Source organism: Garra rufa, chromosome 1 (assembly GCF_049309525.1).
Source record: "Garra rufa chromosome 1, GarRuf1.0, whole genome shotgun sequence".
NCBI lineage: Eukaryota > Metazoa > Chordata > Actinopteri > Cypriniformes > Cyprinidae > Garra > Garra rufa.
Window position 1 is genome coordinate 32,286,629 of NC_133361.1, and position 13,237 is coordinate 32,299,865.

The 13,237-nt window shown below is 36.4% G+C and overlaps 1 protein-coding gene across 1 annotated transcript in view; it reads left to right on the forward strand.

The window, feature by feature from the left end:
- The first annotated feature begins 545 nt into the window (after nucleotides 1-545).
- rnf216 (ring finger protein 216) overlaps nucleotides 546-13,237 on the forward strand; it is a 37,691-nt gene continuing 24,999 nt past the window's right edge. The window contains exons 1-13 of the mRNA XM_073833163.1: nucleotides 546-650; nucleotides 1,453-1,593; nucleotides 1,684-1,820; nucleotides 2,757-3,353; nucleotides 3,461-3,537; nucleotides 3,627-3,729; nucleotides 4,537-4,698; nucleotides 6,656-6,770; nucleotides 6,865-7,001; nucleotides 7,142-7,192; nucleotides 7,458-7,595; nucleotides 11,132-11,280; nucleotides 11,775-11,853. Of these exons, the coding sequence (XP_073689264.1) occupies nucleotides 1,527-1,593; nucleotides 1,684-1,820; nucleotides 2,757-3,353; nucleotides 3,461-3,537; nucleotides 3,627-3,729; nucleotides 4,537-4,698; nucleotides 6,656-6,770; nucleotides 6,865-7,001; nucleotides 7,142-7,192; nucleotides 7,458-7,595; nucleotides 11,132-11,280; nucleotides 11,775-11,853 (1,812 nt within the window). The 5' untranslated portion in view covers nucleotides 546-650; nucleotides 1,453-1,526. The remainder of the gene's footprint in view (nucleotides 651-1,452; nucleotides 1,594-1,683; nucleotides 1,821-2,756; nucleotides 3,354-3,460; nucleotides 3,538-3,626; nucleotides 3,730-4,536; nucleotides 4,699-6,655; nucleotides 6,771-6,864; nucleotides 7,002-7,141; nucleotides 7,193-7,457; nucleotides 7,596-11,131; nucleotides 11,281-11,774; nucleotides 11,854-13,237) is intronic.

Genomic DNA, 13,237 nt, shown 5'->3' on the forward strand with positions numbered 1-13,237 from the left:
CCTCCTTGTTCATACTCTTTAACCAAATGGAATTTACGTAAATAATAACAATATTGAATTCACAGATTTAACTACTTTTGGGGCAGTATATCGAGCATAGGTTAGATAAATAAGTTTTGATATTACCTCAGTTTTTGACAATAGGATTCTGCCCAATATAGAATGATCGCTAGATAACCAATGATTTACGGATTTTGTCATACCTTCTATCTTTTTGTTCGGAAATTCTCTATTAACTAAATTCTTGGTAATTTTGACAGTCAGATGTAATTTGTGAATTGCATTTTGAAATGGTAATATTCTGGTGTGAAGTTGTTTGACTTTCAATGAACAAATTCCCTTAGGTTCATGTGTATCTAAGCAAAAAAATATGTGTTGAAAAATATGCACTTTGACAATCGGTTGTGAGTTTTGAAAAAGGTTTCACCCAAGCGATTATAAACCTGTAAGAAGGAAAACAGAGACACCTTGAGGGCATTCAGGAATAAACAACAGACAACAGAGAAGAACTACAACTCCCATGACCCTCCGCGGTTCCGCCTACAGCACGACGCTGGTGCGTCTGGCGTCACACTCTGGCTTGTTTTGGCCGTTTGTTTCGATATCCGGCGATCAAACGCTTTCGATGTGCTGGATATTGTGACTGAGAGGTACGTGCAATTTATCAAGCAATCTTCGTGTGTTCTAGTCTTGCTCGAGTGCGTTTGTCCTCACGCCTAAATTGGGATAAAATACCCTGCTGAGCACGAAAATCTGTCTTGTTTAAGTGATGTCAGCTGGCGCGGAGGGTTAACGCCAAACAGCTAGCTGAGCCTCGCTAGGGACTTTAGCGAGTGGAGATTTGTTTGTTTCCTTCATCCTACTTTTATCCTACTGTCTATTTTACTTCTCTGTCAAAGTCCACGTTTTAAAAGATAAGGGAAAACGAATGATCATAACATCAACAGGGTTTCTCAGCACTGCTATGCGAGATCTGCTAGTCTGTTCTGCCAATCTGCTGGAATTAACAGGCTGTGTTTCAAATCTAGTCAGCAGACTACTTAGACAGCATGTTTGGGTGTCATGGCGCATTTGATTTGAATCTTTATAGATAAACAAAACAGGAAACACACTAAGTTTGTGCACACTTAATGAGGTAAGTTACTCATTGACAGCAGTCGTTTTAAATGTAAATGCACTCATTCCTCAAGGACATTTGACTCCTTTACTTTCATTTTCCCTGTGCGTTGTACTTGAACTTAAGCTGAGTAATTGTCATGAATATAATGTTCCTTTAAAAATGCTTTAAAATGTCAGTCATGTTTGGAAACTACATCATTTCGTGGGAAATGAGATCTTACAAGCACACGCACAGATGTATCCAATCTAAGTGCATCATTAAAAAACATGACTGTGTTTATATCATAAGCATGATGTAGTGATTAATATGCGGTTATGCTTGTCTCATTTCAGGTTCCTGTGTGTGTGCATGGGTGTTTGTGTGAGAGGGAGAAGGTGGACGACTCAGGGAGTCTGTGTGTCTTATCATGGCTGACGGGTCCAGTGATGATGATGTCATCCACCTGGCTAGTTTCAATACCCATCGCAGTCGAGGTACTAAAACCGAGACTTTATTTTCATCTTCATTAGAAGTAATTGTGGTATTCTGGGTGTCCTGACCATTTTGTTTTGTATTTTTGTTAGCTAAAAGAGTTAGGACAAGGACGTCCTACATAACCATATCCTCATCATCAGATTCTGATGATGAACCTGTCAGATTCGTACCAAATGTTCCCGTCGTGGTCAAGGATGATGAAGAGGAGGACGTGCGCATCTTGGAGGTAACTGGAACTGTGTTCTACTTTGCAGGGTGCCTGTGTTGTATTCAGTGCTGCTTATACACTTAGCAATGCATGTCTGTGGAATTCATGAGTATGATAATACCACATGTTAATGGGTGGGAGTTAGCAGGGACCTGGTGATATGGTTTTAGATCCATATGTGACCCTGGACCCCAAAACCAGTCGTAGCATGGGTATGTATGTAGCAATTGCCAAAAATACATTGTGTGGGTCAAATTATCGATTTTTCTTTTATGCCAAAAAGCATTAGGATATAAAGTAAAGATCATGTTCCATGAAGATATATTGTACATTTCCTACCATAAATATATCAAAACTTAATTTTTGATTAGTAATATTCATTTCTAAGAACTTAATTTAGACCATTTTAAAGGCAGTTATCAAAGAGTTTTATTTTGAAGATTGTTCATAAATGGGAATCTTATTAATTCAGCTTTCAAATGATGCATAAATCTCAGCTTCCAGAAATGTACCCTTGACTGGTTTTGTGTGTAATGTAGCTGTAAAATATTATTTAATTAAAGTTGTTCCAAACTGTAAATATATTGAAAAAGATATTTAAAGGTTGCATTTGCATTTTGCTTTGGTACATTGCACAGTATAGTAGTTTAGACCTTCCACCTTTTTTTCTCCACTATATGGAGAAAAATCCTGGAATATTTTCCTCAAACTTTTTTTTTTGACTGAAGAAAGGCAGACATGAACATGTTGGATGCCATGAGGTTGAGTAAATTATCAGAAAAAATACATATTTTTTTGTTCTCAGGTAAGCGACAACTACAGAGAAAGAGTTGAGAGAAATGATCTTTCTGCTCAGTGCTTACATTCCTGATTTCCAGAAAATCGATGTGCACTAAAACATGATGGGTGGTTCCTATTCAAATATTAATTGTACCCTCTCTTTCCATCTGGCAGCCACAGCCCTCACCTCATCGTGAGCTGATCCGACCGGCTGCCAAGTGGGGTGCGAGCACCTTCCCGAGCCAGGCATCTGGATCCAACAGACATCCTACCAGCGCACACGCTCCTCATCCTTCTGTAGTCACCGCACATCCTACATTAGGAAACCAAGCCATAGGTGTCTTAACCACGGACCAGAATGCTGTACCCTCGACGTCTAGAGAAAATGCCTTGCACAGACCTCCAATGCCTGTTAAGGACTCACTGCCCCTTCCTAAGGACCCTTCAACCAGCGCACACTCAGTGAATCAGGCAAATTCAGTTTTTTCAGCTCCACCCAGCACTGAATCAGGTCAGTCAGGTGTGGCCAACAAAATTGAAGTGGTCGTCTGGCCGAGAACTGAAAGGACCACAAAAAGGCCTCGGACGCCACAGGAGACTGTGCTAGTAGAGGTCAGACGAGACGAGCAGCCGGCAGCGGCGGCCCCTCTCTCTCCTGCACGATTACCTGCGCCAGCTGACAATGAGAGGCCTGGACCGTCAGCGCCCAGAGAACCCGTAATACAGCAGACGCCTGACAGGACATCCCTGGATATACTGGTGAAGGGGGTGGTGAGTCTTCTGATCAGCACCTTATGTTACACTATCACACTGTTCATAATGTGCTTCAAAGGTGAGGTTTATTTTGATTGATTTTTTATTTGTTTTGACATTTTCAGATGGACCTTTTCCCCGATGTGCAGGATACATATGTAGCAGAACTGATAGAGGGAGGTGACCTGAAAGACTTAAATGTGTAAGCACAAACCTTTTTCATGCTTGCTTGCTTTTCTATTTTGTTCACATGTGTTTTTTGTGAGACATTGTTTGGGTTCTCTGTCACAGAATATGCAATATATTGTTGGAAAACCCTGATTATCCGAAGAAAGCAAACTCAGTTTTGACACAAAGCAGTGTTCTTCTTGAGACGAATGATTCTGAGACGCAGGTTTGCACAATATTTTCATTAGAACACACTACCAGTCAAAGGTTTTTAATGTTTTTTTATATATAAGCATGCTTGTTTTTGATCCAAAGTACAGCAAAAACTGTAAAATTTTGTAAAAATTTAAAATAACTGTCTGTTTTCTTTTTGAAAGTATTTTAAAATGTAATTTTCAGTATCATTACTCCAGTCTTTAGTGTCATGTGTTCCTTCAGAAATCATTCTAATATTCTGATTTGCTGTTCAAAAAACATGTATTATTGTTATGTTGAAAACATTATCACTTTTGATCAATTTAAAGCATCCTTGCTAAATAAAGTGTTAATTTCTATAATTTCTTTCCCCCCCCCCAAAAAAAAGAAATTACACTGACTCCAAGATTTTGAATGGCATAGTGTATAATGTTATGCAACCGTTTTATTTTTATTAGATGAATGCTGATCTTTGGATCTTTCTATTCATCAAAAAATCGCGAAAACTGTTTTAAATATTGATAATAAGACTGGAGAAATGATGCTAAAAATGTATCTTTGATCACAGAAATAAATTACATTTTACAATATATTTAAATAGAAAACAGTAAAAACAGTTATTTTAAATAGTAAATATATTTAAAAAAAGTTACTGTTTTTGCTGTACTTTAGATCAAATAAATGCAGGCTTGGCTTGAAAAAAAAAAACATTAAAAATCTTACCGTTCAAAAACTTTTGACTGATAGTGTATGTATTGGGTGTTGTAACTACTCATGTGTTAAATGTAAAAATGTAACTAATATATTATAATTTACTTACTTTTTCTCTGTCATGCAGGAAAGTGAAAATTATTTTGATTATTTCAAACTAAAGACTGTTGGCCCAGAGGTTGTCATTCAAGCTGCAGACATGCTGATGGGTGACTTCAGAATGTTGAGCTGTCAGGATATCAAATGGGCCCTGAATTGCCTCAAAGGACACTATGCAATCACCCGAAAGGTGTGTACTTTATGGAAAATTAATTTCATTTCAACAAGGGCTGTGACTGCAATTATGATGATTAATTGTCTGTTTTATGACTTTGATGATGAACAATTGCTGTACACTTTTTTTTGTGCTACATTTAAATTAAAGTTACAAGTGACTGTAATTAACTAAATACTTTGGTTGTCATCTGCAGTATAAGATTAAAGGAACACTCCACTTTTTTTGGAAATAGGCTCATTCTCCAACTCCCCCCGAGTTAATAAGTTGAGTTTTACTGTTAGAAATCCATTCAGCCGTTTTCCTATTCTGGCGATATCACTTTTAGCATAGCTTAGCATAGATCATTGAATCCTATTAGACCAATAGCATCGCATTCAAAAATGACCAACGAGTTTTGATATTTTTCCTATTTAAAACTCGACTCTTCTGTAGTTATATCGTGTACTAATACCGGCGGAAAATGTAAAGATGCGATTTTCTAGGCTGATAAGATTAGGAACTACACTCCCATTCTGGCATAATAGTCAACATGACCGAAGCAGGCGGAGTAATATCACGCAGCACCTGAAATTAGTTCCCAGCTAGGTTAGCATTTGCACATGTGCTGCGTGATATTACTGCGCCTGCTTCGTCCATGTTACGGCAACAAACTTCCTTGACTATTATGCCGGAATGGAAGTGTAGGAGAATGAGCCTATTTCCAAAAAAGTGGATTGTTCCTTTAATACAATAATATATTTAAATTTTCAATGTACAACATTTTGTAAATAACAGAAACACTCACAAAAAAAATGTCCATAAATGTTATTCTGATAAATTTTCTCTTAAATTTCAGTTCCATGTCCGAATTTTCTGTTGAATTGGACTCCAGGGTCAGAAATGAACTATAGAATACCCAGAATTGATTTTCGGGGGCATTTTTTACATTTGTGAGGGCAGTTTTTATAATCATCTGATCATTATAAAACCTGTTGTCTTTAATGTCAAATACTTACATTTACCCAATTGCTTTAATCAATATTTTAAACTGTTGTCAATAACAGTAGACTGTTTAAAATTTGTACCTGTTATACATATAAAAAAACAGGAGCTCATGGGGCTGCAATATTATGAAAAAACATTATTGTAGTTGATTGCTCTTTATATTGTAATAATGATTATCAATATCGACATAGAAAACAATATTACATTTTTTTTTTTGTTTCGTTTTGGGCAGGTCACATTCTGGCTTCATAGACAAACATGTCTGTCCATGACATTAGCCAAGTCTAGGACAAGTTTTGCAAAAAAGTGTAGACAAAATAAATAAACAATAGACAGACTGCTGCTACTAGGAAAGCACCAAGCCCCTTCATAATTAAAACTGTTTAAAAGGAATTGTTTAGGGTTGGTTAGTTTGCTAGTTGTCAGAATGCCTTTAGACATGTATTTCATTGTCTGTACTTTAGTATCATTCATATATTATTCCATTCAGCCCAACTTACTTTCACCTGAAAAACAACTGCAAATGTAACACACTATATGTCCCTGGACCACAAAATCAGTCTTTAGTAGCATGGGTATATTTGTAGCAATTGCTAAAAATACATTGTATGGGCCATAATGATCAATTTTTCTTTTATGCCAAAAATCATTAGGATATTAAATGAAGATGTTCCATGAAGATACTCCGTAAATTTCCTACCGTAAATGTATCAAAACTTAATTTGATTAGTAATATGCATTGCTAAAATATTAACAGCTTTGAAGGCGATGTTCTCAATATTTAGATTTTTTATGCGCTCTCAGATTTCAGTTTTTCAAATAGTTGTATCTCAGCCAAATATTGTCCTATACAACCATACATCAATAGAAAGGATATTTATTCAGCTTCCAATATTTTTACATAGACTTTTATGACCAGGGTCACATATTGTTTGTTTACTCTAGTTATTTGTGTGTCATTAATCTTTCTGGTAACTCCTTAAAGGCCTTATTCGAAGCCCTCAAGAAGTGGCAAGAGAACTCCACTGACCCCTCAGGGAAGAAGAAAAGAAGGAGAGAGCCAAATGAGCGCGCCTTCATAGACTTCAAGTTTGAGCAGGGTGATTACAAATGTCTTTGTTTTTTGCATGTCTTTCAAACACAAAATAAAACCAGGTAAACGGTGAAATGCTCACTGCATCTCGTTCATCTCAGGTTCTTTTAAACTGGAGAGAAAGATGTACTTTCTGGAGAAGAATCGCAGATGGAGCCGGGGTAACGAGACTACACTGGATCCGTCGCTCGTGAAAGAGCTGCAGTTCTACGAGCAGAAAGCAAAGGAAATGGCGGAGGTACTTGACACGGCTCACTTCTTCAATTTATTTCTAATGGTTCCTCCTGAAATAACCCAGTGAAATAGGGTTGTGGTGAACTGAGCTGACAGGCTGTTAATTGTTGAAATAATTACGAGGGTTCTTTCCCCCGCTTTCAGCATGAAGATTTTCTGCTGGCTTTGCAAGTGAATGAGGAGCAGTATCAAAAGGTGGGTGTGAAGAGCCAGTTTATGTACGTTTAATTCTCTTGTAATGACATGTCAATCCACATCATTTAAAAAAAAAAAAAACTTTACAATTTAGAGTGTGAGGGTTATTTTGTCCCTTTCAACAGTTGTAAGTTATTGTGTAACACAGACAGCCCCAACTCTAAAATCAGATTAGAAGAACCTTGTCTTGCCTTGTAATGTGGTGTTGATTACAATACTACACATTGTGTGGAGAGCATGTGACATTTTTGACCTGTGCTCTCAGGACGGGCAGTTGATTGAGTGTGGCTGCTGCTGTGGGGAGTTTGCCTTCGAGGAGATGACCCAGTGTACAGATGGCCATTTATTCTGCAAGGAATGTCTGGTGAAATATGCCCAGGAGGCAGTGTTCGGCTCAGGACGGGTAAGTCATCTGTTCAGACTGTTCAGTCTCTGACGTTACCTTTTTGTCTTTTGAGTCATGTATTACTGGAAACTGCATCAGCGGTCACAACCAGTATTATGTCAGTGCAGTGTTTCCCACAAGTTTGAAGGCAATGTGTGGTGGTCAGCCCGAGGGGGGAGGGGGGGAGGTAGCGGGGGTTAGATGTTTGGGGGGGGGGTTTGCGATTGGATCCCCTAAAGGGATTTCCTAATTCCTAAAGGTTAATAATTAAAAAAAAAAAACTGTTAATAATTAGTTAAACAGAACTTTATTACATTAATTTAACACCATATACAACAGCCTACTTGCTGCACACTTTTGTTAGGGCACCTTATTTTGCGCCATATTATTGATATTTAACAAATCTATTTCTTTCTCTCCCTGACCTTGTCTTTCTGCTTGAGCAGCACTAGTTGAAGCCTGAAAATATTGTAAACAATAGCATAACTAATTACACTGGTCGGACTAAGCTCTGTTTCAGACTGATACCTCCGGTTCAGGATGGTCCTCATCCTCAACACGTGCCTTTTTCAGTCGCGGAAAATACTTTTCAATACTCATCTGGATTGAAGCAGCAAACATTCAGTGTAAGAGTAAAGAAACGACATAATTTATAATACGTTTATTTGATTCACAGCTGCTACATATAGTGTTTTGACCTCGACAACCCAACTAGGCTAGCCTACATTTTACCGAAAACTTGCGACTAGTTAACTTTCTAAAGAAGGCGCAATCGCGTTTGCTAAGGGTCGGGACTTACAGTAACATCAACACACTGAAACTATTGTATTCAGAATATAAAATATTTTATAGCACTTTTTAATCTGAGATTGTGTGTTAAAAGTGTTCACGAGATACCAACCTTTCGCCAGCCGTCTTCTCTCCACAGTTGATTTAGACAGATGTGGTGTGCACGGAGGGGAGGGGCTGTGTGTGCGTTTGAGGGAGACGCGTGAGTGACAGAGAGATGAAGAGAGATTATGGAAAGGAAATGCAGTTGAACGAATTCGCTGCGTGTTTTAAATAGCGTACAAAAGAATAACGAAACGCGATATGTGACGGTCGGTATTGATTTTTTTTTTTTTTTTTTTGGTCGGTGTTGAATCTGTGGCGGTCGGAATTTAATCTGTGGCGCACCGCCACAGATTCGTCTATGTGTGGGAAACACTGCAGTGTTTTCAGGCATTGTGCACAGTGTTCATGTTTTGTTCTTATAAAATTCCCGTATTTCGGTTTCATGTTTGTCCTGTGCTTTGTAGGTGCTTCCCAGTTTATCTTTCAACTTAGTTTCATTTTCATTCTAATAATTATAAACAAAAGGCATACTGTTTAAATTCACCTTGATTATTGGACAAAAAATAGCAGACGTTTAATATTTTATGTATAATGGAGTAACATGCATACAGTGTTTAGACGCATTTATTGCTATTCAAAAGTATGTGGTGAGTTGTTGGTGAGTGTTTTTGAAAGAAATGCTAACCAAGATTCAAAATCAAAAATACAGTAAAAACAGTTGTTAAAAGTTTTAAATTAAAAACGATTACATTTGAAAATAACTGTTTTCTATTTTAATGTAGTTTTAAAATGTGATTTACTAATGTAATAGCAAACCAGAATTTTCATCATTACTCCAGTCTTTAGTGTCACATGTCACCTTTAAGGGGGTCGCACACCGAACGCAAAGCGCAGCACCGCGTCGCGTCGCGCCACGTTTTCTATGAGCATACGCACACCGGCGGCGCCATTCGGCGTCTGTCCGCGGCGCCCAGCTACGACTCAGGAAGCTGTTCAAATTTCTGCCGCGCCACAGAGCGCCATCTGCATAGTTTTATATTAAATAACATCATATTTGTCTCAAATCGTCCTATTAGATTAAAAAACAAGATACCACTGCTGCAAAATACTACTTACATTAGGTTTACAGCTTGAAAAAAATGTAAACCTATATAATTCATTCATATTTTATTTTCTCAATACATTTTTTCATATGCAAAATCTAAAGTCCTATGTAACATTTGCCTGTCGTAATTACATTCACTGTCTTTGACTGCCACCTACTGAATTTACAAGGTCACAACCGTCACTTGCAGTTCAGAACTACACTGAAAAATGAGCTGACACGTATAGAATGTGCGCGTCCGGTGTGCGATACCTCCAGCTGTCCTCGGCGCGACGCGACGTTGCACTGCGTTTCTCGTCCGGTGTGCGACCCCCTTAAGAAATCATTCTAATATGCTGATTCGCTGCTCAAGAAACATTTATTATTATCAATGTTGAAAACAGTTGAGCTGCTTGATATTTTTTGTGGAAATCATGATTTTTTATACAAAATGTTGAAAACAGTTGAGCTGCTTGATATTATTGTGAAAACCATGATATTTTTTAATACAAAATGTTGAAAACAGTTGAGCTGCTTGATGTTTTTGTGGAAATCATGATTTTTTGATACAAAATGCTGAAAACAGTTGAGCTGCTTTATATTTTTGTGGAAAACATGAGGTTTTTTGATGCAAAATGTTGAAAACAGTTGAGCTGCTTTATATTATTGTGAAAACCATGATATTTTTTAATACAAAATGTTGAAAAAAGTTGAGCTGCTTGATATTTTTGTGGAAATTTTGATATTTTTTGATGCAAAATGTTGAAAACAGTTGAGCTGCTTTATATTATTGTGAAAACCATGATATTTTTTAATACAAAATGTTGAAAAAAGTTGAGCTGCTTGATATTTTTGTGGAAATTTTGATATTTTTTGATGCAAAATGTTGAAAACAGTTGAGCTGCTTTATATTATTGTGAAAACCATGATATTTTTTAATACAAAATGTTGAAAACAGTTGAGCTGCTTGATATTTTTGTGGAAATCATGATTTTTTTTTATACAAAATGTTGAAAACAGTTGAGCTGCTTGATTATTTTGTGGAAATTTTGATATTTTTTGATGCAAAATGTTAAACAGTTGAGCTGCTTTATATTTTTGTGGAAAACATGAGGTTTTTTGATACAACATGTTGAAAAAAGTTGAGCTGCTTGATATTTTTGTGGAAAACATTTTTTTTGATGCAAGATGTTTAACAGTTAAGCTGCTTTATATTATTGTGAAAACCATGATTTTTTTAATACAAAATGTTAAACAGTTGAGTTGCTAGATATTTTTGTGAAAACCATGATTTTTTTTTTAATACAAAATGTTGAAAAAAGTTTAGCTGCTTCATATTTTTGTGGAAACCATGATTTTTTTTTTAATACAAAATGTTGAAAAAAGTTTAGCTGCTTCATATTTTTGTGGAAAACATTTTTTTTTTTGATGCAAGATGTTTAACAGTTGAGCTGCTTAATATTTTTGTAAAAACTATGATTTATTTTATACAAAATGTTAAACAGTTGAGTTGCTTGATATTTTTGTGAAAACAACTATATTTTTGATACAAAATGATGAAAGCAGTTGAGCTGTTACATTTTACTGACCCTAAACCTTTCAATGGTAGCACTCACTGAATTTTGTTTGTTTGCAGTCGGAGTTGAGTTGTATGGATGGGAGCTGCACCTGTTCCTTCCCTACCAGTGAGCTAGAGAAAGTTTTACCTGAAAACATTCTGTGCAAATATTACGAGCGACAGGCAGAGGAGGCCGTAGCTGCCACCTGTGCCGATGAACTGGTCAGGTGAGTTAAACATGTTGATAGACAGTTATATGACTTTACTTTATCTGTAGAACATAATAGGAGGTATTTTGAAGAAATGTCTAAGAATGTTAATAGTAGCTAGCGCTGTCAAGTCCTAAAAGGGCAAAAAAGTAATCCACTAAGTAGTGTGACCCTGTACCACAAAACCAGTCATAAGGGTCAGTTTTTTGAAATTGAGATTTATATATCACCTGAATTAAGCTGAATAATAAAAAACATTGGAAATTTACTAAATATGTTCATGCAACATGATCTTTACTTAATATCCTAATGATTTTTGGTATAAAAGAAAAAAATATTTTTGACCCATACAATGAATTTTTGGCTATTGCTACAAATATACCCATGCTACTTAAGACTGCTTTTTGGGTTCAGGGTCACGTATAGTGCTTTATATTTCAACAAACTTGTGATTTAAATGATTTATCATTCTAATTCCTAACAACACTATTTTTCCTCACTTTCTTTTTAAGGTGTCCATTTTGTAACTTCCCAGCACTGTTGGATAAAGACATTTCCCTGTTCAGCTGCCCAAACCCACGCTGCAGAAAGGTTAGTCAATTTCTTGTTGCAGTGACACCTTTATGAAAGTACTATTATGATCTAGATCAATTCTCTCTTCCTCTGTCCACTTCTATATCTGAGCCCCACTGTGGTCACTTGGTGGCGCTATAGGTCCGTGGAAAAGGTCACAGAGTCTATGGGTTGCAGGCCCCATAATGAACTGTGCTAGAGTATGTGAAACTAATGGTATTTTTTCATTGGCTGGGTTTACTCTGCTGGAATTAGTCAGGTCAGGGCAAGAACAGAGACAGTCATTCATTATGTCTGCTATAAATATTCATCTCCCCAAACCCAAAACAGAGCTTGACCAGGGTCATGGAAGTTTCAGCAGAACTAGATGAATCAGTATTCCGGGATATCACGGTCTCATGATGTTTTGGAAATGATAACAGGGAAAATGTGTTTTTTACCTTTGGGACATGAATCACAGATCACAACCTGTTGTTGTGCTTTTGAGAAGCAAGTTTAAAGAAAAAAGACTGAAGTGTATTATTAAGTGTTTGTTACAAGCATCTGCTGAAAGGAGATTTTAGCTTAACTGCATTTTTCAGAAGTGTGATAGCTTAGATGTTTTTAAAACGATAAACCTTAAGCTAGGGATGCACCGATACCGCTTTTTCCAGTACTCGCCCGATACCGATACTTTTATTTTTGGTACTTGCCGATTCTGAGTACCGATATTTTTAAATTTACTGGTAAATTAGTAAAATATTGGGTAGAAGAACTAAAATAATATGTATAATGGTAGTTTGTTAACTTCATTTTATCAAATATACACAGTCAAACCAAAATTTATTCAGACACCTTGAAAATTTCTCACATTGTCACAGTTTATTCTCCTATAGTTTAGAAAATGGTAATAAAATATGACAAGAGTTAAAATGTGTCAGAACAAATTCATCTTGATAATGTCAGATAACTTTAATAGAAATAGAACTAGTGTCCCACACCCACTAGTAAAAAATATATAATAAAAATTACATGTGGTGTCTGAATAATTTTTGGTTTGACTGTATATCCTTCAGTTATTTCTACACTTAATTATGCCCATTAAAATGTATTTTACAAGTTTTTGTTACTTTCACTGTTCATTTTTTTGCTCTATGGTACATCATCTTTAATTCAATAGCATTAGAGCTCCATTGCAGCGGCTTATTGTTTGTTTTTACCTTTTCATATGCTTAATGAGGCCTAAATTCCTAAATTCATGTTGAGATTAATGTTTTAAATCTACATTTTTAACGCAGAAATATTAAAGATTTAAATAACTGCCAGCAGGTGGCGGCAAAACACTGATTTAATTACTGAATCATATCATATTCATTTGATTCGTTCGAACGGGTGGTTCATTCAGGAATACAGCGAGTCACTG